Below are 26,318 nucleotides of genomic sequence, written 5' to 3'. Positions count from 1 at the left end.
TACTTTAAATTTATGCTTCTCTCATTTTGTAATCTGTTCCTAAAGTGGGATTCACTTCAGTGTTAGGTCAACTTGATACAACAAAATAAAAATTGGTTACAAACTGGGAGAAAGGATGAAGTTTGGGGGGGGGAGCAGGAATCAGGTGAGCATCAGTTTAGAGCTGGAAGGTACCTAAGAAAAAGGATGAGAGACCAAATCTGAACAATGGCCATTCACTATTATTGCCCCAGAATTGGAATTACTGTGTGGGAGGGCATATCTGGAACTCTACATGTGTTCTCTTAGCAGGTGCCACTTTCCATAGCTATTCTAGTACTTACTGTTTTCATCCATACTTCTTCAAGTCAAACCTTTTTTCTTCCCAGAAGTTCACTTCCCTAATCTAGACTCTAGAAGAACCCTCTAGGTTCCAGTTTCCTGGATGCCCCTTTATACTTTAAATGCAAATGTTAGATTATCCTCTCTCTCCTCTCTCTCTCTCTCTCTGCCTCCTCCTGGTTGTCCTTCTCTTTCTCCTCCTTCTCCTTCCTCCTCTTCTTCTTATTTTTCTTCTTTGCCTTCTCCTTCTTCTTCTTCTTCTTCTTCCTCTCCTTCTCCTTCTTCTTCTTCTTCTCCTTCTTCTTCTTCTTCTTCTCCTTCTTCTTCTTCTTCATCTTCTTTTTCTTTTTCTTCTTCTTCTTCTCCTTCTTCTTCTTCTTCATCTTCTTTTTCTTCTTCTTCTTCTCCTCCCACCTTCTCTCTATCTCTCTGTCTCTCTCTGTCTCTCCCTCTCCTCTCTCCTCTCTGTTATTCTGTCTATATCTCTGTCATTCTCTTCTGTTTCCTGTCTCTCATATCTGTCTCTCTTCACTATTTCTTTTTCATTATTTTTCCTGTCTGTCCACTCATCAGATTGTGAGTTCCTTGAGAATAAGTACTATCTTTTGCCTCTTTTTTCATCCCCAGAACTTATATGAGTGCTTGGCACATAGGGGTGACCGATAAATATTTATTGACTGACTATTTCTTTCTCCCTCGGCAACCTTTAGTTTCACCCCTATTCAAAGGCAGCTTGTTATAGTGGAATGAGTATCTAGGTTCAAATGCTGACTCTGGTGCCTCCCTATTGCAACTTAGGCATAGGCCAAGACCAAGTTAAGTCACTTAGCGTCAGTTTATTCAGGGTAAAATGAGGGAGCTTTTGACGTCCCTTCTAGCTCTTTTCCTATGATCCTGTGATGCCTGTCTCTTCACATTCGGCCACTTCCCCCTCAACTGATGCAGCCTTAGTTGCCTAGGCACACTGAGCAATTGAATGACACCCTCCTACTGTTCACAAAAAAACTCTCCCTGGAAAAATCACCATCCTCAAAGAGTGAGCAGTTGAGCTCAGAGAAACAAGGTTTGCTTCTTGCCTTGCAGGTATAAAGGAAGCTCAGAGATATCAGGGACAAGTGAGGAGGGGCCAATGAAGAGACAGGATGATTCTGAAGCCCTCATCCTATTAGGCACCTCCCTACAAACCAGCCAATTAGAGAAAACCCCCTCCCTCACTGGAGTTTTCCAGTCTGTAAACACATTTCTGGTGGATTGTTCCAGGGTGTGTCTCTGGGGGGAAGAAAGCCCAGAAGGGCTTCTTAGGAGACCTTTACTTTCCCCCACTTCAGAATGTAACTACTCTGCATTTAGTGACCTTAGGGGACAGCAATGAGTGAAAACCTTGTTTGAAAGAGGCAGAAAAAACCTATTCCATATTCTGAGGCATCAGGGATAATCTGGGATATCACAGGGTCCAGGGTGAATGAAGTTTGTTGTTGTTTGGGGCCCAGAAAGGGTAGATTGGACACAAACACGGTCAGTTTTCCTCATACCAAAGACCATCATCTTTTGAGTGAATCCACTGAATAAGGACAGGTTCGGCCTGGAAGTAAGGTGTCCCTCCTGGGCTGTGAGTGTAGGAGCTCTTGAGAGGGAGCTGAGGTAATTTTACTTTCTTGCTATTTGGTCTTTAATAAGAAGGTGTCAGCAGACTTTCTCCAAGGCCCAACAGTTCTGCAGAACTCATGCCCAGTTGTTTTGGCAAATCCTCTTGGGCCTCCTATGTACAGGTAAGACATCCTGAGTGAAGTTTTTCTTCAAATACTGAGAAGTGACAGATGAAATCACTGTGGGATTGGTGCTGCATCACTATAAAACATGCTTCTCGTTGGTACGGTGGATAGAGTGCTGTGTCTGGAGTCAAGAAGACCTGAGTTAAAATCCTTCCTCAGAAACTTCCCATCTCTGTGATCCTGGGCAAGTACCTTAACTGCTCTGGGTCTGCTTATGGAAATAATACCCCCTATAACACACAGGGATGCTGTGAGGCTCAAGTCAATGAATATACACAAAGTACTCTGAAATATTCTTTTCAGGTTTGCAGAATATCTTAAGTCACTTTATTTGAAAGTACTAATTTTGGAAAACATTAGTTCTCCATAACTATATGGGCAAGTCACTTAACCCTATTTACCTGAATTCCTTGTCTGTAAAATGAGCTAGAGCAGATAGTGATTAGCCACTCTGGTGTCCTTGCCAATAAAACCTTGCCAATCATGACAAGTCACACGTGACTGAAACAACTGACCAACATCAATAAGAAAATATATAGAAACCATTTCTAAAATCTAATTTTTTGCATGACAAAAACTATACATTTTGAAATCATTTCCTTAGTAGTAGCCATCCCCTTTTATATAACATTCCATCTCTCTCTATATGCTTCTGACCTCCTACCCTGTTGCTGAACTTGATGCAATAAATGCCTACCTCTTTTGTTTGCAGTATAAAAAATACGTTAAGTTGTATAAATCATCACCCAAAGTTAGCTATATAGGTAAATAATGTATTAGCAAATATGTTATTCCAAATTAGGTTCCTAGAACTTGCAAATAGTTTCTGTTTTTAAAATAAATTAATAAAAGCATATTTTGTTGAACGAGAGGACATACAAACTTAGTGCTCCGATGTGAACTGAACACTTTCCTTCTTTTACTTTTTGAGAAAAAAGCTTTTAAAAAATGTATACATATTTCATTAAATTTTGCAGCAATCTTCTTTCTTTAATTGTCCCAGAATTGTAGTGAAGTTCTCTGTTCAACTAATCAACCTGATATTTCAGGACAATAAAAATTATAATCACCAGCCAAAACTAAATGGCCCTCATTTTGCCTCCTGCCACCACATTTGTCTTCCAGGCTGTTTAGATCTGTTACTAAGAACTGTTGCATTATCTTTTAACTTTATGATTTGTCTTGCAGCTCATCCAGTCCCTTCTCTTTTTTAATACTCTTGGAATATTTCCTGAATGACACCAGTTATTTGCACCTGATCTTATACATGCCTAACTTTGTCATTTTCAGATCCAAATCTTGATCTGCATGGACCCCTTAGGAAAAAAAAAAGTCCTCTTCTTCATCTGAATCTTCTTCCAAAAAATATTTTCCTTTACTTTTCATGGATCTAGTAACATCCTCTTCAATTTGGGGTTAATCAAACTTAGGAGGCATCTTTATTACTCAAAAAGTTGTTTTCTTTTGCCCAACTTTAACAGAGAGGTCTCTGGTGGTCCCTCAGAGCCAGAGTGGCATGGGCTGGCCTGGACAAGGCTAAGCTGGACTGGGGGAAGGGAAAGGAAAAAAGGAGGAAGAAGAAGAAGGGGAGGAAGTGAAGGAGAAAATGGCCATGTGCCAGAACCCAGCTTTGTCCATTCTGCTCCTTTTCCAGATCAGTAAGCTATCCATCACTTTGCACATTTCTCTTTTTTCCCCAATAATATTTTATTTTTTCCCAATTACATGTCAAAACAATTTTTAATGTTCATTTTTTAAAATTTCAATTTCCACATTTTTCTCTCTCCCTCCCTTATATCACTGTTCCCTGAGTCAGTAAGCAATTTGATATAGGTTATATATGTTCAATCATGCAAAAAATATTACCATATTAGTCACATTCAAGAAACAGGACCAACAAAAAATTCCTACAAAATAAATATACAGAAAATAAAAAATAATATGCTTTGATCTGCATTCATACTCCACCAATTATTTCTCTGAATGTGGACAGCATTTTTCATTCTGAGTCCTTTGGTATTGTCTTAGATCATTGTATTGCTGAGAAGAGCTAAGTCTTTCGCAACTGATTATCATACAGTGTTGCTCTCACCGTGTCTAATGTTCTACTGGTTCTGCTCACTTCACTTTGCATCTGTTCATATAAGTCTTTCCCAGTTTTTTTTAAAATCAGCCTGCCTGTCTCTTCTTATAGCACAATAATATTCTATTTTAATCATATGTATATATATAATCATAACTTGCTCAGCCATTCCCCAATTGATGGACATCCCCTCAATTTTTAATTCTTTGTCACTAGAAAAACAACTGCTATAACTATTTTTGGTACAAATAGACTCTTTACTCTTTTGTTGTTGTTCAGTTGTTAAGGTCACCTCTGACTCTATGTGATCCCATTTGGGTGTTTGTGGCAAAGATACTGAAGTGGTTTGCCATTTCCTTCTCCAGATCATTTCTCAGACGAGGAAACTAAGGCAAACAGGGTTAAGTGACTTGACTAGGGTCACAGAGCTAGAAAGTGTCTCAGGCCAGATTTGAATTTAGGGGTTCCTGACTCCAGGCTCAGCACTCTATCTACTTCACCACTTAGCTGCCTAAGCAAATATTGAAATGTTTTGTAAATACTAGGTATTACGATGGCTACATCAGTGGGTGGTAGAGTGTTAGAGTTTTCATTTGTTTTTACTATCAAAAAAACCTAGTAGGCTATGTTAAAATCATGTCTCTTTGGCTGAAATGAGAAATTTTTTTAAAAAGAAAGAAACATGAGAAAGAAAATCAAAGAATTATCAGCTTGCTCAAGGCAGGGTGGGCTCCAAAGAAGAACTTGTAAAGGCCTCAGTTTTTCCTCTGTGAAACAGATGACCTCCAATGTTGAGAGGCAGCATGTCATAGGGGGCAGGCACTAGACTTGTGGTCAAAGCCCATCTCCCATACTTGATAGTGATGTGACCCTGGGCAAGTCACTGAACCTTGTCCATCACTTGGGGAATAAATGATACAGTGAAAAGGATGTTTTCAGAGAAACTTGTGTGAAGTGATACAGAGTAAAGTGAGCAGGGCCAGGAGATCAGTTTATACAAGAACAACAATGTGGTAAAGACGAACAACTTTGAAATATTTAAGGGCTTTGATCAATGTAATATTCAAACATGATTTCAGAGGATTCATGATGAAACATACTACCAACGTCCTAGACTTGAAGTGCACAATGAGACATATATGCATGAACGTGTATTTATATATTTTTTCTTTCAGACATGATCAATGCAGAAGTTTGTGTGCTTGATGAAACTTATTTCTAACAACATTTTAAAATTCTCATTTAGGGGAAGGGATGAGATAAGAGGGCGAAAGGACCCTTTTTTGTTGATTGAATAAAATAACATTTTTAAAGAAGAACAGAAAATGACAGATATCTGAGCAATTCAGCTTAGGTCAAAGGCTGTGTGATGTCAAGGACCAGGCTGAGCTTGAGAGATTCACTGTGGGTCTTTCTTGCTCAGATCCTTCAAACTGATGGCAGATGTTCTAGTTGCCCCTTTCAAGTCCATTCCCCGACCTTTATCCTTTTGTCTTTGAATTGTCTTTAGCCTATGCTGCCTACCTCCTGGCAGCCTGTATCCTGGATTTCCAGAGAGCCCTGGCTTTGTTTGTCCTCACCTGTTTGGGCCTCTTCTTCTTGGCTTACAGTCTCATTAAAAGGCATTTTGGGCAGAAACTGTTGAGATATGGGAAGCCCTTTGGAAATTCTCAGCTGAGGCTTTGGCTAAAATGGTGAGTGAGAAGAGAGCTTCAATGGCCAATTGCCCCACAGTTTTGTTATCTTTGAGATTCTATTACTATGGATTATGGAGTTCTTTTCCACCTCTCTCCTCTGTCCTCTCTCTCTCTTTCTGTCTCTCTCTCTCTCTCTCTGTCTCTCTCTGTCTCTATCTCTTTCTCTCTCTCTCTCTCTCTCTCTCTCTCTCTCTCTCTCTCTCTCTCTCTCTCTCTCTCTCTCTCTCCTTCTCTCTCTCTCCCTCTCTCTCTCTATCCTATGAGAGATTATTGGTGGATTCAATGGGTCCATTGGGTTTAGCCCTGTCCCTTGCATCCATGTAGGTTAGCATGCCTGAAAGGTCTAATGATATTTTGGGAAGGAAACAAATTGGCTCACCATTCCAATGTCCATATCAAGAATCAGAGAAATGACAATCCAATTTTGTGAAGCAATTAGACAACGAACAGAAAACCTTTGGATAGGTCATTACTCCGTTATCTGTGCTGATATCATCCTGTTCCAGAAAGTCCATATCTTCCCCATATTCCTGCATCATATGCACAGACTTCCTGGGACTATTGATAGTGCAGACAGATCTGCCCTTTACAATTCTAGAATTTCTAGCAGTGCACTTACTGCTTAGCCAGTGAGGAATGGGACACCATTTCCAACAATATATTTGTGGTCTTTTGAAAGGATAATGTGATAACTCTGAGACTCCTCCTGTTTTTGGATATTCACTGTCCTCTTAGAGTTGTTCAATGGAAAGCCCAGGGATAAGAGGCCAGTGAGAATTTATAGTAGCCTGAATCTACATAAATCCATCATTGGGAGACACTATGACACAGTAGAATGGGGGATGATTTGGAATCAGAGTATGTGGTTTGAATGCTGGCTCTGAAGATTATAACCTATGTGATCCTGGGCAAAGCACTTACATTTCTCTTGACCTCAGTTTCCTATCTGTAAAATGAGGAAATTAAACTAGCCAATGTCAAAGACCCCTTTGACTTCTAAATCAATGATCCTTTCAGCTCCACTCTGAGTCCCTGAGGTAGGTGGCATTATAGCAGATAGAGCAAAGAGAGAATTTTTTATTAGATTTAATAAGATAATGCACATCAAGGAATATGTAAACCTGAAAGCATCATATGTGTCAACTAGTATTATTAGTGTTTGAAATAGTAATAATAATGCTATAGCTGTCATCTATGTTTGTACTTTCAAGTCTGTCAAATATATTACATGTTATCCCATTGGAATAAGAAGCATGGAAGAGGGACTGCTTTGGAGTCAGGAAGACCTGAGTTCAAGGTTTGCCCATGGACTTACTGACTTGTATGACCATGGGGAAGCACCCTCTCAATATCTGGGGCAACTCTCTAAGATTGTACATTACAGTCAAGTTACCAAGTTTCAGTGGCAGAGGGAGTGTATACACTCAGATTTCCCCACACCAGTGAAACCACAGGCCCCTTCAAAAATTATTATTAGTAATTGTGAGAAATTGGTATACATCTCTAACTTGTGTTACACCAACGATTCTGGAAATGGTTTTTATTTGCTGATTATAGTGGGTTTTCACTGAGAACAATTATGTTTAAGACTTCCCTACTGTGCCTGTAATGCCCTTTTATCTCTCAGCTATTCCAGTGAATAATATCCTCTCTTACTTTCTCTTTTTAGGGGTCTAATGGTGGTTGCCTTGGTTGGCCTCTTCCTGTGGCTGGTCCTCGACACTGCTCAAAAGCCAAAGCAGCTCATTTCTTTTGCTGGAATCTGTATGTTCCTTATCATTCTCTTTGCCTGCTCCAAACACCACTTTGCAGTAAGACTTGGGTTTATATACAAGGCTAAGAAAGCTACCCCAGTGACTTCCTATTTAATCACTGGGAGGCCCTTCAGGTGGCTACCATGAAGGTGATGTGAACTCTGACTACATGAGCATAGAACCAACAGTGAATCAATAATATGTGGGTGTGAGGTGGGGAATCAGCAGGGAGATAAGCAATGCCAGGGAACCTTTCTGAATCCAATCCTGTCCTTTTTTGATCAGGAGCAGCCAGGAAGACTTAAGTATTTGGGAGTGCTTAGGAATTTAGAAAACAAATCAGAGAAGTCAAATGCATGGAGCAGAAAACTCTATGGTTAAAAAAACAGTATATGGCATGAGCAGAATCTTTCTGGCTAGATTCCTAAAGGACAACAGATTGTCATACTGTCTCTCAGAAAGTACAATTTGTACATACTTGTGAAATATCAGAAGTGTAATTTTATCATGCAAGCTTAGCAAAGCTTTCTTTTTAAAAGTTGTCTTATAAACTCTTAGAATGCCTGGTTCTGGAATGACCCCAATTCAAGCCCAGGGAATAGTTCCAGGGATCCCAGAGGCTCTGGATGGGTGTCACCTAACCATTAACCAAGATTTCTGAAATTATTCAGGTTAGTTACCTCTGTGTTTTTCTGCATGCCATTAGACTGCTAATGAGCCCTCAGGCTGTATCTAAAATCTCAGGTTGCCTCCGGTAATGACATTTGAAATGATATACAGGTATGATGGGCTCTCTTAAGAGGTGGTTCCCCTTTCTTGGAGATCTTCAGGTAGAAGCTGGATGACCACTTGAGCATGTTGTAGTATAGGGTTCCCTCAAACTCTCAAATTCTGTGATTCTGGGATAGGGACCTAGATAAGAAGGGGAAAATTATATTGTCATCTCCATTTTGCAGATGGGCAAACTGAGACAGGGAGGTATTGCCCAGGGTCATACCGCTACTAAGTATCTCAGGAAGGATTCATACTTAGGTCCCATCTCTTTTCATTGTGCCATTTAACTGCCATTTCTTAAACCCAGGTGTCCTGGAGGACTGTGTTTTGGGGGCTTATGCTGGACTTTGCTCTTGGCATCTTGGTTATCCGAACTGATCCTGGATTTGCTGCATTTCAATGGCTTGGTCAACAGGTTCAGGTATGGGAAGTTGAGCTTTAGATTGTATTGTGCCTCAGGATTCTGGAAAGAGAGGGGTTGAGAGAAGGGAGAAAGGGAAATTCAGATCCTATCCTGAGTACCAGGGAAAGATCTCAAAGGAGGAGATCCAAACACATAGGGAGTTTGTAAATGAATTATGAATAAGGCCATGAGATAGACAAGGAGAAAGGCAGAGCCAAGATGGTGGAGTAAGAGCCAACATTTTTGCTTAGATGTTCCAACACAGCCCCTCCACAAGAAACAAAAAACACACCAAACAATTCTAATCAGGAAAGTCAAGATACACTGGGAGAATTTTTTTTTACTCCCTCCCTATGCCAAGGACAGAGGTCACTGGCTCAGATCTAGAAATGGCAGGACCAGTTAGGAGTCAGTGAGATCTATTTTACTCTTTGGATGTGGATTGTTTTACCAAGGAACTCAGAGCCTGATGCTTCACCAAAGGCCCTAGAAAGGAAAACTCATTATACTTGGTAGCTAGGCAGGTGACCTACAGCATGTGTGTCCTGGCCAGAGAGCATGAGTCCTCAACATCAGACTGGTGTTGGACACATCCCTGGACACATCCCTGAAAGGCAGCCAACCACATACCAGATGCCTAATGGTTTCAGAGGTGACCCCATTGTAATGTCCAATAGCAATATTTGGATGTTGTATGCATACCAGGGTAAGAGGGATCATTAACATTGTCACAGGCCTTGACTGGGCCCTGCTTTGAGTCACCACAATAAGCCTCCACTTCTGTGTACTGTGAGCACAGGCAGAGTTTAGTGATGTATATGATTCATCTTTTGCCACATGACTCTTCCTCATCTTTGCCTTGTTTTTCTTTCCCTTTAGGTTTTCATCAGTTACACAGTGGCTGGCTCCAGTTTTGTCTTTGGAAATGTTCTCATCAGTGATGTTTTTGCCTTTCAGGTAACACCTATATTTGTGGGTAGAAATGGGTAGTAAGTGGATAGTGGCTGACCCAGTGTGTGTGTGTGAGCGTGTGTGCGTTAGTGTGTATGTACATGTATGCATGCATGTATGTGCATGTGTATGTGCACCTATGTGTGTCGTGTGCATGTGCGTATGTGTGTGTGGTGGGAAAATGGCTTTTCACAACAGGTTTTAGTTTTGGCCACATCAAAGCCCTCACAGTCATGAAGAAAGTGAACTAATGGGCTGTCCTATGAAGTCAGGCTTGCCAAGTCAATCTGGCAATATGATCTTAATTGGATTTCAGTAGGTACAAAAAATAGCAAGGATCTTAATTCCTCATTGACTAAGCTATCATTCTGCTCCAAGCAATGAGCAAAACATAGACAGGAAAAGTGAGACAGTCTTTCCTATCTAGAAAGTCCACTTTCCAGGTGGGGGGGATAAGACAAAACACAGCTGAACTACACAAGTGTATAGCAGGGTGGATGGCAAGGCCCAGGTGTCTTTAGGGGACTACATGGCATGGAAGCAGAGCATCGGTAAGACCTGGAGGACCTTGAGAGGGAAGGACAAGGGCAGGAGGCAAGGCCTGGAGATCTTCCATGTCACTGGAAGAAATAGAGTTGTTAACTTCCATCTCATTGAAATCTTGTATGAACTCAAGCAGCAAGAGTGGGAAGGGGCTGCATCCCATAAGACTTTTGGACTGAGGGAAAGTCCTGGGGTGGGGGGGGGGAGCAGAGGAAGAGGAAAGACAAAATGTGGAATGGCACCCTTGGATTTCCTTCCATGGCTATCACCTTCAGAAACTAGACTCACTTTTGGTGGAAAGTAAGGTTCAAGTCAGTTTGGTATGGTTTCACTTTCCTCCTGAATTAGCTTGTATTTAACAGTCATTGAGAATTTGCTCTGTGCTGGGCACTGCATTGGACCTAGTGTTCCCAGGGTGCTTTGACCTGCTAAGGTGGTGTGGCATAGAGTCGTCATATAATCAATCATTCAATCAGCAAACATTCATTAATCAAATATTATACCTGTGTTCCAGGCATTGTAGTAGGTGCTTAGCTATAAAGACCAAAATGGAACAGTCTCTGCCCTCAAGGAATTTATATTCTATCAGAGGAAACAAAATGTACATCTATAAGTCTACAAAGAAATAAATAACAAAAGGAAAGCAAGTTAATGGTCATGGGGGTAGAAAATCACATACAACTGGGTGGAATCAGTAAAGGTTTCATTTAAAATGTGACCCTTGACCTAAGCTTTGAGGCAAACCAGGATTCAAAGAGATAGAGCTGAGTGCATTCTAGGTGTGGGGGTCTACCTGTGCAAAGGCCCTTTGAAGGGTGATGGAATGCCATGTCCTGGGAGCAACAATTTGACTATTTTGACTGGACAGGATTTTAACATGAGTGAAGGGGAGTTATCTGTGTAAAGGTGTACGAATAAGATCTAAATACCATATCTCATCTCTTAAATGCCTCTTGCCATTCTCCTTCTAGGTCGTACCAGTCATTGTCTTCTTTAGCTGTGTGATGTCCATCCTCTACTACCTGGGAATCATGCAGTGGGTGATTGTAAAGGTGGGTCCTGTTCCCACTCAGGTCATGAGATAACCCATTCTTTGTGATCTTTGGGGTCAAAACAGGTGGAGTCTCAGGTCTGAAATGCTTTAGAAAGTATTCAAGTCTGGGGTAGAGCTGTGTGTATACACATAAATATATATGTGCACACACACACACACACACAGAACTGAAGTAGAATTCAGTGTTATATCCTTCCAAGTAGCACCACCACCAATTTCAGTAAATTAGGCTGCTCTATTAAATTAATTTTTAAAAATAAATAAATTATTTTATTCAATTGACTTTTTCTGTTATTTAAAGCATCAGATATTCCCAATAAAGAGAGTAACTGATTCATGTAATTGAGCAAATCTGTCCTCCCCGCTCCAACACACACTTTCAATAATAGCTCACAATTTCTATGAAGTTCAAAGTTTTCAAAGTTTTTTACATGGGGTTATCTTTTTTATTTTCATAACAAACTTTGATCTTTCTGGGTCCCAATTTCCTCATCTGTGAAATGAAGGGGTATTACTATGACATGTTTCTTTTTGTTCTTTCTTAGATTGCTTGGATGTTGCAAATTACCTTGGACACCACAGCCACAGAGACCGTGAACGTGGCAGGGAACATATTTTTGGGTATGGTAAGCAACAAATAACCTCTTGGTATCTTTACAGTCATACTTTCACATACAGTTTGATGTTCTGCAGTCAGATTCTTGACTTCCTTAGGCAGAATGGCTAGAAACTACCTTGACTTCTTTTTATCCCAGGAATCTCAAAGAACTTCCTGGCTTAAGTATCATTTTTATATCTTTAGCCACAGGAATAGAGGAATGGGTAATGGGAAGAGAGAAAAGGTTGGCCCCCATATTGGTCTGCCATTAATGCAGTCAGTCCTCAACTTTCATGGAAGTGCCATTCCTAGAAAATAGTAGGAAAGTTAACAACATGAATGATGATAAATTGAAGCTATGAGAAATAAGGGGTTAAGTTCCTGTGACCACCAACAACTATAATCTTCTTCTAGAGATAGCTGAAAATATACTTTTCTGCATACAACTCTTTACAATAAAACCTTACTTCTGAAAAACAAGGGAGAAGTTGATGCAACTTTAGTCACTGCTGTGAGAAGACAGATGTCTCAACATCACTTCTGACATCCCATCTTTTATGGCTGATGGATGGCACTGGAGAGTGTGAAGGACTTGCCAAATTAAAATGATCCTTCAGCTATGTCTCATTCAGGGGCTCTTTGACATCTTTAAGGATCTGAGAGTATGGGAGCATAGCTGAAGCGAGTTCATGTTTAGTGTTGAGACTGCAATCAGTGTCAGCATCAGGAGTTTCGATATCTCTAGCCAGCTGGTTGATTATGCCAGCCTCCCATTTAAGCTTGGAAATTGTGAATGACACAATGTTGGAAGCTACTTCATTATCATTGTCCTTGCTGTCCTGAAGAACTTCCAGAGTCAACTCATCTAACTCCTCGTTCATCAGCTCCTGGGATTTTCTCCTGCAAGATGCCAGAGACATCTTCTCCCATATCCTTGGACCTTTGCCTCCAGAGGTGTTCACTAGACCCACACTTGGTTCAACATTCGACCTCACTGTTTCATCACCACTAGCTTTGCTAGAAAGTTTCACATTTGTTAAACCATTCCATAACTTACAACAATATACCCACCCCAGGCTAGTTTACACAAAGATTCTTATTTTCTTGGCCTATTGTAACATGCTTATAAACTTGTTGGGCCTTCAAGTGGGTGCTTGCCATATTGGCTACTCTTATTCATTCTTTCATCCTTTCATTTAGCCACAAACATAGTCCCTTTTTCATTTATTTCAATTCCCTCATCATGCATTTCAGCATTTATGTTAGCACTTTCTGGAAGGGATTCGCACACATTTAGGAACACTTTCCTCCTTTTTGTGAATATAAAGAATCATTGATTCATTAACTCTAAACTTCTGATGGACAGTAGCCACAGTCATTCCAGCATGAAGTTTATCTCCCACCTGTATTTTCTCACTAAGTCGAATCACTGACTCTGGCATGCCTGCACTTAGAACCAATGCACTTGCACTACTTTTTGGGGACATAACTTCAACACAAAACTTGAATTTTAAAGTCAAACAATGAAAATATGGAACAAATGGAAGGGAGCTCTTTACAATGGTAGGATAAACAAAATGAGTGGAACCTGTGGTAGGATACCAGCTGCTCCCCAACTTACCCATCTCGCCTCTCACCTTGAAGGTCCTTAGTAGAAAGTGATTGATAGGTACATACTCTTATTCTCATTTTTATAATACAGGATATCCCTAAAGTCTTAGACAAGCTTTAAGTCTGCTTTAATTTTAAGAGACTTAACTTACTGGACATCTTGTATTGTGTCATTCAGAGCTTTTCTTTGGTTCATCAGGTTTTGAAGGATTTTTACATTTTATTTTGAAAGTTATGATTCTTTTCTTTTTTCTAGTGTTTCTGTTGCTGTTTTGAAGGGGAATATTAATGTTGTAGGCTTCCTTATGACCTCTATCATATTTTTCTGTCAATCTGCATTTCCCTATATCCATGAATATCTCTGGTGAATTTTAGTTTCCACCCATCCTCAAATTACTTGTGTCAAGTACAACAAAGAGTATGTGAGTTTTCATAGGTTATTTCTATGTTTATTTGTTTATTCATTTATTATTTATTTACAAACTTTTATATTAGTCCAAACTTTCTAATCATTCATGACTAAGTCTTCTCTCCTTCTGTTCCTCCTTCCTTTACTTCCACAAGGATTTAATGGTCATCTTCCATATGCTTCATTCATCACAGGAACTGTGCTTCCCCCCCCCCCCCCAATATCTTAGAAATATCAGTGTACAGTTGGTGTTCAATACATGCTTCTGACTGCATAACTGGATAATAGGACTAGTGTCTCATCCAGTGGCATAGAGTTAATGACAAGGTAGACCTTGGCTGTAGGTCTATACTTCACTCAACATCCAAAGAATATTTATTAAATGCCTAGTTTGTAGTTAGATGCAGTGTGCTCAGAAGGCACAGAAGAAATAGGAAAAATAGTTTGTTCATTTAGGAGCTTATAGCTTAGCAGTATAGGAACAGATGATAATTGATTGATTGTTTGGTCCTGTAGAACTGATTTCTGATACTGCTTCAGAGTCAGTTTCACTGAGGACTCTGAACATCCCCTAACAATCTAAGGCGGCATAAGATCATGGGTTTATAGAATCATAGATTTAGAGGTAGTAAGAATGTTAGAGACTATCTAGTGCAACTCCTTTATTTTGCAGATGGAGAAACTGAAGTCTGAGGAGGTTAAATGCCTTGCCCCAGGTCACACAGGTAGTAAATGGAAAAGGTGGGATTTGAACCAAGATGCAAATTCTTAATTCAAATTATTTGCTCTTTTAAAAGTGCCATGCTGATTAAATGCCACAACAAATGACACTGACATAGAGAGGTAGGAGAAGAGAAGGGTAAGGGATTCCTAGATCTGCATCCATCATCCATTCTTTTCTCAGCATAGTGAGCCGATGAAGGAAAACCCAAGGAATAATTAATCTATGAATAAGACATTGTCTTCCTCTTCTTTACATCCCAAATTCTGCCCTCTCAACACACCATTATTTCTGTTCTAGGTCAGTAGAGATAATAACACTTGGAATATCTGCCTCACAGAGTTGTTGGGTGGAAAGTGCTTTATAAACCTTACAGAGCTTCCTCCTTGGGGGAATACATTCTGTGTCTTAGGCAGAGTAATGAGGATGATGGTGTTTGGAGACACTCATGTGTCCAAGCCCACCAACTTACTTTTTATTCTTTCCAGACTGAGGCCCCTCTACTGATTCGGCCATACCTGCCAGACATGACATCCTCAGAAGTCCATGCTGTTATGACTGGAGGTTTCGCTACCATGTCAGCCACTGTGTTTGGAGCCTACATCTCTTTTGGGGTAGGCCTTGATCACTTAGCCCCTGCGTGAACCAGAATGCCATGCTCTCTTTCACAGGGGCAGTAGCCATTCCCCACAGAAATTCCTCAAGGAGCTTTTCTGATTTCAGGCTACTCCTGCTCTTTCCATTTATGGTGTATGCCTGGGCCCTAGGGAGCTTCAGCTAAGGTGCTTCAAGGTCCTAAGACTTTCCTGTATGGGTGTAATCAGCTAGCAGGAAGTCAGGAATGCACACATATTATAGAACAAGCATTTCAAACTTGAGTCTTGATGTACTTGGAGGACTTCGATTCTCTCCTCAGTATGATAACCCAAAGAATATATCATCTTGAACAAGAGATTGTCTTCTTGTACCCCAAATACTACCCTCTCCATATACCATGTTTCTTCTTCTTCTGTGGCCTAGAAGTTAATGGGGATAATAACATTTTCAATACCTACTTCATAAGGTTCTTGGGAAGCAAGTGCTCTCCAAACCTTGAAGAGTTTTCAAAATGTGAGTTATTATTTTTGTTTTTTTGTCATTATTATCATGCTAGGTTCCCTTCTGCCATGTTTTTTGGTTGTTTTCAGTTTATTTGTAGGTAACAATATGCCCTGGTCACAGGGAATTCCTTGGCACCAATTGGCAGGCAGTCTCGGTTCCTGAACACTCACTGACCTTGAGATCTGATCTTTTAGATTGATCCTGCATCCTTGGTTTCTGCTTCTGTGATGGCTGCTCCTGGTTCTCTTGCCTTGTCTAAGCTCGTCTACCCAGAAGTGGAAGAATCCAAGTTCAAGAATAAGGAAGGGGTAAAAGTCTCCCATGGGTGAGTTCAGTGAAACACATTACATGGGAGATTGTGGGGTAGGGGCCATGTACAGAGGCAGAAGGGAGCTGTGAAATGGGGTTCCATGTCTCATCTGCCTGAGGTGCCATGGCAAGAAGAGTCTGCTCTTTCCTTCCCCTACACTGTTTCCAAATAATTCTGCCTCCTTTCCTAACATTGGCACATCCTCTGGCCTGTTGTCTATGAAGTTCAGCAGAATAGATGCTTATTAAATATTTGTAGATTGATTGGTTTTGTAACACTTATTTCTGACAGTAGCTCAGAGTCAGTTTCACTGAGGAGGTTTCTGAGCGCCCCTGTCCTCCATGGAGCAAATTTAAAGCTACTTCCTCTGAGTGTAACCCCCCACAAGACACACACACACACACACACACACACACACACACACACACACAGAGTTGCCAACTGTTCTTTTTTACCTGTTATCTTTGATGACAATCACAGTGATCAGAAGAACATTCTAGAAGCCGCCAGCAGTGGAGCTGCAGACTCTATAGGACTCATTGCTAACATTGCTGTCAACCTAATCACCTTCTTGGCTGTGTTAGCCTTTATCAATGCTGCCCTTTCCTGGCTGGGTGAGATGGTGAACATAAAGGGACTCACCTTCCAGGTAATGTATGTCACAGTGACCCATCACAGTCCATTGCACTGGAGTGTTGTCAGATTGATACTAATAATGAGCCTGTTCCCTTGATCTTATACAACCTACAGAGAAAACTGGAAGGATGGGAGAGATTGAGCCCTAGCTACAGGAGTGGATGTTTTTTCTTTTGGAGGCAATTGACAATAAGTGATTCACCCAGGGTCATACAGCTAGCTAGTAAGTGTCTGAGGTCATATTTGAACTCAGGCCCTCTTGACTTCAGGGCCAGTGCTCTCCACTGTGCCACCTAGCTGCCACTGGGATAGATATTCTTACCTGACCTTTGCCACTTTTTTCCTTATCCTAGATAGACACACATTCTCATTCTCTCTCTTAGGTCATCTGTTCCTACATTCTACAGCCCATCGTTTTCATGATGGGTGTGGACTGGGCAGACTGTCCAATGGTAGCTGAGATGCTGGGGATCAAGTTCTTTCTGAATGAGTTTGTGGCCTATGAACAGTTGTCTCAGTACAAGAACAAACGTCTCTCTGGAATTGAGGAATGGGTTGGCGGTGAGAAGCAGTGGATTTCGGTAAGTGCTACATTCAGAGATATATGAAACACTATAGGGTCCCAGCCAAGGCTACCCATGTGCAGAAAGAAACTGCCATGGGAAATGCTGGAGCAGGTTCCAGGTCCCTCTTCTAGGTTCCTAGGATGAGCCCTAAAAGAAGCTTTAAGATTGTACTGACCAACAAGGCAAATCCAGAAGTCTTAGGACCTTGAACTTCCTTGAGGCCTGTATTGTTTCTGCTTCATCTTTTGTCATTTTTTTTTCCTCTACTCTAACACTGAGTGGTTGACTGGTCAGAGGGATAATGTTCTGGTGTGGTAGTAGTGTCACTCCTTCTTCACTTAGAGTCTTGAAGTAACTCTTTGGGTTTCCTTGATTTGTAATTTGATGATCTCTCTCTCTCTCTTTCTCCCACCTCTCTCTCTGTCTCTCTCTTTCTCTCTCTCTCTCTCTTTCTCTCTCTCTCTCTTTCTCTCTCATTGTCTCCCTCTGTAGAAACATCTCCAGTATGTGTGTATATATATATATATATATGTGCATGTTGTTAACATTTATATTGCAGCTCCCATGTGCCCAGCCCTGTGCTTCACGAATATGTTATCAGCTGATCCTCACAACAAGTTAGGTACTATTAATGTCCTCATTTTACAGCTGGGGAAACTAAAGCACACACAGGTTGTGTGGGGTCACATAATTAATAATCGTTTGAGGCTGGATTTGAACTCAAATCTTCCAGACCTAGTACTCTATCCATTAAGCCATAAACACATATGTGTGTATATGTATATATAGACAGCTTATATATGCCACATATATACACTGTATGTGTGTATATACATGTATACATACACTAGTTGACCTGTGTATATGCATGTAGTGCACACAAATTATACAGACACACTTGTATGTGTACATATACACACACACACATAAGTGTGTGTATATATATATACACGTACTTATATATGTTTCTAAAGTTGTTTTTTTCCAGGTGAGAGCAGAAGTCATCACAACTTTTGCACTGTGTGGATTTGCTAATCTCGGTTCCATGGGAATCACCTTAGGAGCCTTAAGTGAGTTACAGGAAATCCCTGTGTCTCTTGAAGGCTGCAAACCAGGGCTTCAACAAGACACTGAAAGCCTTTTAATTTGCAGCCCTGATACTACAAAGGCAGGTGCACCTAGGCAGAGAAATCGCAGCTAAGATAAACCCACCCAACTGGAAGTAACAGAGCAGCAGTTAGTTAAGGGGAGAGAAAAGTGGGCTAGGGAGATTTCTGTTTATCCTTGGAGATGTCAGACATGGAGTCACAAGACACGTGCAGCTTGAACCAGGTGAAAGTTTAACTGAGAGATATTTAACAAAACAAATGAAAATTTCACAAAATATAGATGACATTATATTTTAATAACTAAGTCAACATGCTGCTCATAGGAAGTCTTGTATAAGGATTAATAGCCTCCATTTCTATTTGAGTATGACACATTTGGTCTAGTTTCACCATCATGTTGTGGATGAGATGCTTTTAAATTAAAGGGGATTTACCCCTCCTCAGTTCCCCCTTTCCCCTTCTCTTGAGTAATCATTTTTCTTTAGCTAGATTGTGTCTAAGATAGATTCGTCTTATAATGAATTCTGTTCTATCATGAAAAGTATCATAGCAACATTGATATCTTTGACACTTAATGAGTAAAATGCTAATTGCAGGCAAATTTTCCTGCTTTATTTGTAATCTGACAGCCAAAGTACTTTGTGTGTTTAGATTGCAGCCGTGGCTATCCCTCTTGGAGCAGAAGTCCACAGAGAATCTGTGTCAAAGGCACAGAGAAGGGAAACTCCCTATCTATTTTTGCCTCGTTTATTTTCAGGGACAGAATCGTTAGCTTTATTGATTTGGCTGCTTCTTGAGTTGTGTTCATTAGAGATTGCGTCATTCACCCCCCTCCTGCTCAGTACTCCTCTGCATTGCACTAATTCTGAAAGTTAACTATTGATTAAATGTGAGACAGCCTCTGAGAGGAAGGCAAATTCATTATGGCCAGGACTGAATGAATAGGACATTATTCCTCTCTCTCTCTAGAGGTTAATCTGACTCTGGCCAAGCCTTGGAATTTCTGACTGGGAAAGGTGCAGGGGGTTTGCTCCAGTCTGGAGCAACCCCAAATCAAACTTGATCCATAGGACCCTTGGGATGCTGGAACAATTAAGGCACCATTGCTAAGACTTGGTCTTGCTATAGGCTGGCCCTGGAATTAACTAGGTCAGCCAATCTTGCCTTGAAACTTTTGCGTTGGATACACATGTTCCTGGAAGTCTCCAGACCAGTGATCACTTAGAACAGATTCATAGCAATTCATGGAGCCACTCTGGGTCAGTTTTGTATCTGGCCTCTTAGTGGTGAGATTGCAGGGGATACAGATGATTTTGAAGCATGTTTTATTCTTTTGAATTATTGTCAGTGGGGGCTCAGAGTAGGCTTGATTTTCTGGAATATGAAGTACCAACACTAAGTTCCTTTTATCTCCCAATCCCTGAAGCTTCAATAGTGCCCCAACGGAAGAGTGACTTTGCCAAAGTGGTAACAAGGGCCCTCTTGACAGGATCCTGTGTATCTCTGGTCAACTCCTGTGTGGCAGGTAGGTGCCTCTGTCAACTTTCCTCATACCCACTTTTTGGGTTTGAGCAGGGCATAATCTAATTATCCAAGTATCTGGGTTGAAATAAGGTAACCCAATCCTATAGTATAAAGGAAATTCCCAAGGGTTATGAGTTCACATTCCAAAGGAAAGAGAATGAATGTTTGGGGCCTGCTTCTTGTTCAATGCTTTTTATCTCCTTCATCCAGGAATCCTCTATGTCCCCAGAGGGGCTGAGGCCAGCTGTGCCTCTTTCCTGGACACAACAAATTTCACCAGTCCTAGCTATGAGATCTACGTGTGCTGCAGAGTACACTTCCAGAGGTGAGGACCCTGTGATTCCTGACTCCTTCTGCATTTCCTCAAAGGAGCCTCTTTGTGGCAGGGGAATTGGTCAGGGGTCAAGTACTAACTTAAGGGGTAGCTGCTAGTCACAGTAGCAGTGCATATAATCTGAGTGTTAAATGTGAAATGGAAAGGCTGGAAGCTGTTCTTATGTAGCAAGGGGATGTAGGAAGGAATTGATTGTTATTGTGGACAGGTAGATAAAAAGTAAAAGATGTTAGAACTTGACCTTTGGATCATGAGTGGTAAAGGTTAGGGGAGTTCACCCACATCTCCTCCCACAAGAAAGGGAATATACCATGAAGCTGGAAAGACATTGTTTTAGGATGCACAAGAATACTATATAAAATTCATAAAATTCATACCAAGGACTGGTAAGACTGAAAATATATGTTAATAGGTTAGGTTGAAGAGATGAGATGTATACCAAGCTAGTAATGGAAGTTGTTCCTTGAATCCCATGATGGACTTTCACCAAAATCACTTCTACAATTGTCAAAGGCAGACTTCTAAGCTGGATAGATCACTAGTCTATCAGGGGGAACAAAACATTAGGATAAATATTGTAATACACAAAAGGACAAGGTAAGTCATCAGAGCTGTAAAACAAAGTATAGTGTGAGTCCAAAGGGGATTTGGGAAGGCTTCATGGAGGAAATGACATTTGCATCACATTTTAAGAGAGTCAAAATGTTATTCATTTTAAATTTCCTATTAAATTATTAACCAATTAACATGAAATCCATTTCAATTCACCAATAATATTAATGTCCGTTACCTCTTGTAAAAGTGTGACTGTTCCCTTCACTTAGACAAATCACATTCCCTTCCCAGGCCTTTGGAGACAGCTGAATGTGTTGTTGTGGACAAAAATAATTACATTCTGATGGTCAACTTCTGGTGATAAACCTCTCTGAACCCAGTTGGGCTGGCCCTTGGCCATGCGTGTAATCAGTCATCAGGCCATAGTCCATAGTCCCCTCCAGTTTAGTAGGACCTGTCAGACTTTATGCTGTACCAGCCTAGCTTTGATGTATTCAGGGTGATCTCTGTGCCATCAGAAAGTACCAGAGACCATTGGTTGAAAGTATCTTCCTACAGTTATAATGATTTATAGGTCTGTATTTAGCTCACAACATCCTATAGTTAGAAAGGTGCATTAGGACACTTGAAGCATCTTTTCAGAAGAGGAAGATTCCCGTTTTAAGGAAACTAGACCTCTAGGTTATGGTTAGAAAGATCATTTTCACTCAATTGTTCTAGAAATGGATTCTCAAAAAAGGCATGACTTGGTCATGGGATGTGTATGCATGGTGATGCTGTCTCCTCCCTGTTCTCTGGGAATGAATGTATGCTGTGTGACATAGCCATAAAACTTTGCTTTGGGCAGTGGCCCAAATTAACAGGTCGGGCTCTATTTTCTCTAGTCATATGTAATTCTGGAGGGAGGGAAAAAATACAGGAAAGGATGATAAATCTAAGGCTGGAAGGGACTCTAAAGTTCATCTAATCCAACCCTATCATTTTACAGATGAGGAAACTGAGGCCCAGGTAACATAAGTGACGTTCAAAGTGATACATGCAGTATCAGAGGTCAAATTTGAACTCAGATCCTCTAACTCCAAATTCAGGGAGCTCTTCTTGAAATTCAACCCTAGTGCCAATTAAACTATCAGATAATTACTTTCTAGAGCTGGATAAAATAGTATCAAAATTCATTTGGAAGAACAAAAGGTCCAGAATATCAAAAGGACTAATGAAAAGAAATGCTTGGGAAGGTGGCCTAGCGCTACCAGACCTCAAATTGTACTATAAAGCAGCAATTATCAAAACCACTTGGTATGGGCTAAGAAACAGAGAGGTAGACAAGTGGAATAGACTTGGCACTCAAGACACAGTAGGCAAGGAATATAGCAACCTCCTGTTTGATAAACTCAAGGACCCCAGCTTCTGGGATAAGAACTCGCTGTTTGACAAAAATTGCTGGGAAAACTGGATAACAGTGTGGCGGAAATTAGGCATAGACCCATATCTGACACCGTACACAAGAATAAAGTCCAAATGGGTACATGATTTAGGTATAAAGATTGATATCATGAATAAACTGGAGAAGGAAGGAATAGTGTATTATCAGATTTATGGAGAAGGGAAGAATTTTTTACTAAAGAAGAGATAGAAAGCATTATGAAATGCAAAATGGGTAATTTTGATTACATTAAACTGAGAAGGTTTTACACAACCAAACCCAATGCAACCAAAATTCGGAGGGATGTAGTAAATTGGGAAAGAATTTTTATGGCTAAGCTCGGGGATAAAGGCCTCATTTCTAGAATATATAGAGAACTGACTCAAATGTATAATCATACAAGTCATGCCCCAATTGATAAATGGTCAAAGGATATGAACAGGCAATTTTCAGAAGAAGAAATTAAAGATATCTATAATCATATGAAAAAATGCTCTAAATCACTTTTGATTAGAGAGATGCAAATCAAAACAACTCTGAAGTACCACATCACACCTATAAGATTGGCAAACATGACAGAACAAGAAAATGATAAATGCTGGAGAGGATGTGGGAGAGTTGGAACAGTAATTCATTGTTGGTGGAGCTGTGAGCTCATCCAGCCATTCTGGAGAGCAATTTGGAACTATGCCCAAAGGGCTACAAAAATGTGCATGCCCTTTGACCCAGCAATATCGCTACTAGGACTATATCCCCAAGAGATCATAAAAATGGGAAAGGGTCCCACATGTACAAAAATATTTATAGCAGCACTCTTTGTAGTTGCCAAAAACTGGAAGTCAAGGGGATGCCCATCAATTGGGGAATGGCTGAATAAATTATGGTATATGAATGTAATGGAGTAGTATTGCGCCATAAGAAATGATGAACAAGAAGACTTCAGAGAGGCCTGGAAGGACTTATATGATCTGATGCTGAGTGAAAGGAGCAGAACCAGGAGAACTTTGTGCACAGCAACAACCACAGTGTGCGAGAGCTTTTTCTGGTAGACTTGGAATTTCGTAATAATGCAAGAACTTATTAAAAAAAAAAAATCCCAATGGTGGATTTCTAAGGCAAAATGCCTTCCACACTCAGAGAAAGAAATATGGAAGTCATTTGCAGAATGTAGCAGATCATGTTTGTGTGTATGCATGTTTTTGTGCATCATGTTTTGATTTGTTATATGATTTCTTCCATTTATTTTAGTTCGACTACATAACATGACTATAGTGAAAATGTACTCAATAGGAAAGTATATGTAGAACCTATACAGAATTGTATGCGGTCGTGGGGGGAAGGGGGGTAGTGGGGGGTAGGTGTGGGGGGGATAAAATCTTAATTTTATGGCAGCGATTGTAAACCATTAAAAATAGTAATAAAAAAATAAAAATAAAAATAAAAATAAAAAAATTCAACCCTAGGCTTGAAGGAGGTGATAAATTTCACTAAGTAACTTGATTATTTCTGATTGGTCAATGTTTCCTTCCCATTAGCTGAAATAGCTAAAAAAAAAAAAAGCTATTTGTTTTATTTTTCCTCAATAGAAATCCAATTCTGACCAATTGAGAAATGTCTCTGGCTTTCCATTTCAGCATCCCACTCAACAACACTGGCCACCTCCCTTTTTCACAAGTCTGGACAAGCCCAGGATTCAGTGCTAACACCCTTGCCAACTGCTGTGGACTCTACAACCATGCCAGCTGTACCAAAAACAGCCACTTTGTGTAACAATATTTGATCATAATTCATAGAATCTGGAAAGATCTTTGGGCTCACCTAGTTCAGTAGTAATTCCTGCAACTGTATATGAATTGCGAAAACCACAAATTAACGTTATCTATGTTGTTTTATATTTTAATTCTTTTGTTAAACATTTCCCAATTACATTTTAACAAGGTTCAGATTACACTTGAGAGTTCCCAAGGGTCAGAGCCATAAATCTGGTACCTCTGATATAGTCACCCCTTGGATTTTACACTTAAAACAAAATGGTTTCCAATTCCTTTTTAATGTCCAGACTAATTTAATACATGGTTCTGTAGGGTTTTAAATTGTCAAACCTACAATAAAAGAAACTGAGGCAGAGCTCTGAGACAATGACACTTTATAAAAGGGTCTATACTCCCTCCTAATGAAGTGGACCTCAGATCTTCCTCACAATCTGAGATGCCTCCTTCCTCAGACCCTTTATTTTTTTAATAAGGTTTTATATCAGGTTTAATATTTGAACACTCTAGAGGATCTGCACAAAATATAGAATCCCACTGATTAATAGACCTTACTTTGAGGGCCAAAAAGGATGTATCAGCCAAAAAATGGTATATGGCATGAAGGTAGGGTAATGGAAGAGAGTAACTTCAGTTGAGTGAAGCATAGGGTATCTCATGTGGTCATAAGATGGTCACCTGCTCATGTTGAACAAGAAAGAGTGGTTTGGAGGTATACAAATAAGTTGGGGGGCTTTCTGTGTCACTGAGTCACCACCGCCTTGCTGGGTTTGGTCACCATAACAAGGAAAACCAAGGGTGGAGGGTCTCTAGTTAGCTTGCTATGAATAAGCAAATGAAATTACAATTTGCAGTTCACAGCTCTGGGGCCATAGATATAGAAATTATAACCACTACTCCTGTGGAATCATACCAAAGTGATTAATACTGATTCACATAGGGTCACGGTCCACATGAATCATTTCACATAGTTCCTACCATACAGTTAACCCACCAAATTCTTTTAACATTCATGTAAAATTCAAAAATTTTCATTTTTGTTCACAGTTCCCTGATGAAAGTGAATACCCGTGTGAGAGCAGACAAATTTTCCTCCTGTGCCAAATTAAAGCCTGTTCTAAGAATGAACTTGGGTTTGAAGGAGTAAAAGAATTTCACATAAAACATTATAACCTTAATCCTGGAAGCTGTAGTGGAAATTATTTGGCAGGGTAATAAGCGGAAATATCATTTAATGTGTGAGATTTGGGGCAAGTGAAAGAAAGGAATGCTTTTCTGAGTTTTGTGGTCAAGTTGGGGTTTGCGAATTTCCATAGCCATGTTTGAAACGTATATGTATATTTATTGAGAGGACTAAAGTTTCCTTTACAACATTCTCAAGTCCTCTGTATTCCCCATTTCCCTAAGTAAATAAGAATTAAAGTCCTTCACAACCTTTTCCCAGTTTTATTTCATTATCTACTTCTACCTGAAATCTATGTTCCAAACTAACCAAACCTATGTTCCAGTCATTTCCCAAACTGGAAACTCCATCTCCTACCAGTCTGTACCCCATATTCTACCTCCCAGAATCCTTGCCTTCCCTTCCAGGTTCTCTCAGCTCAGGGGCCACTTCTTTCTGGAAGCATTGTCCGCGCTCCTCTTCCCACACGTTATCAGTGCTATCTTCTTCCTAAAATGGCTTTATAATGTATTTATCTGTGCTTATGTTGGATCCCCAGTAGAAGAAAAGTTCACTCAGGAGAAGACACTATTTCTTTTGTTTGTTCATTTTCTGTGACACCTAGAAAAATGTCTTGAACATAGCCGCACCTTCATAAATGCTTGCTCGATTGAGTTCAATGACTGTACACCCCGGTAAGAGAGATGGGTGAACGGGTCCAGGATCTGGCGTGTAGACCACTGAACCTGGTCTGGGTGCGGGAGGGGAATGGATACAGCATCTGCCCCAAGAAGTTCGCTCTGGTGAAGTAAGAAGCGGCAGGGGCCAGTAGACCGACTGATTCTACAAGAAGGGGAACAAGCCTTGCCCTGAGTGCCCAGTCCAGTCGTGGGAGGGCAGAGAGGAAGGAGAGGAGGGGCGGGGCCGAGAGGAGAGGTGGCACATGGGCGGGGCAGGGGGGAAGGATAGAATGAAGGAGGGCAGGAGCAGGTGAGAAGAGGGTGGAGCTTAGTGAAGGAGAGGAGTTATGGAGGGACGGGGCATAAAGAAGGAGAGGGGCCAGGGTGAAGGGGGTAAGGCGGAGTTGTGAAGCCCCAGGGAAGCTCTTGGGGTTCAAGCCTCTTGTCCAGCCCCTCTC

General features: G+C 40.6%; 1 protein-coding gene across 1 annotated transcript in view; it reads left to right on the top strand.

The window, feature by feature from the left end:
• LOC140513302 (sodium/nucleoside cotransporter 2-like) overlaps window positions 1-25,454 on the top strand; it is a 29,807-nt gene extending 4,353 nt beyond the window's left edge. Inside the window, exons 3-17 of the mRNA XM_072622893.1 lie at window positions 1,999-2,090; window positions 5,687-5,870; window positions 7,543-7,684; window positions 8,709-8,822; window positions 9,684-9,761; window positions 11,270-11,350; window positions 11,898-11,978; window positions 15,180-15,305; window positions 15,987-16,117; window positions 16,583-16,751; window positions 17,122-17,319; window positions 18,293-18,374; window positions 19,840-19,938; window positions 20,148-20,262; window positions 23,884-25,454. Of these exons, the coding sequence (XP_072478994.1) occupies window positions 1,999-2,090; window positions 5,687-5,870; window positions 7,543-7,684; window positions 8,709-8,822; window positions 9,684-9,761; window positions 11,270-11,350; window positions 11,898-11,978; window positions 15,180-15,305; window positions 15,987-16,117; window positions 16,583-16,751; window positions 17,122-17,319; window positions 18,293-18,374; window positions 19,840-19,938; window positions 20,148-20,262; window positions 23,884-24,019 (1,828 nt within the window). The 3' untranslated portion in view covers window positions 24,020-25,454. The remainder of the gene's footprint in view (window positions 1-1,998; window positions 2,091-5,686; window positions 5,871-7,542; window positions 7,685-8,708; window positions 8,823-9,683; window positions 9,762-11,269; window positions 11,351-11,897; window positions 11,979-15,179; window positions 15,306-15,986; window positions 16,118-16,582; window positions 16,752-17,121; window positions 17,320-18,292; window positions 18,375-19,839; window positions 19,939-20,147; window positions 20,263-23,883) is intronic.
• Window positions 25,455-26,318: the final 864 nt, after the last annotated feature.

The sequence above is a fragment of the Notamacropus eugenii genome, chromosome 7 (assembly GCF_028372415.1).
Source record: "Notamacropus eugenii isolate mMacEug1 chromosome 7, mMacEug1.pri_v2, whole genome shotgun sequence".
NCBI lineage: Eukaryota > Metazoa > Chordata > Mammalia > Diprotodontia > Macropodidae > Notamacropus > Notamacropus eugenii.
Note: the sequence above shows the minus strand (reverse complement) of the source record. Positions and strands in the feature narration are given on the sequence as shown.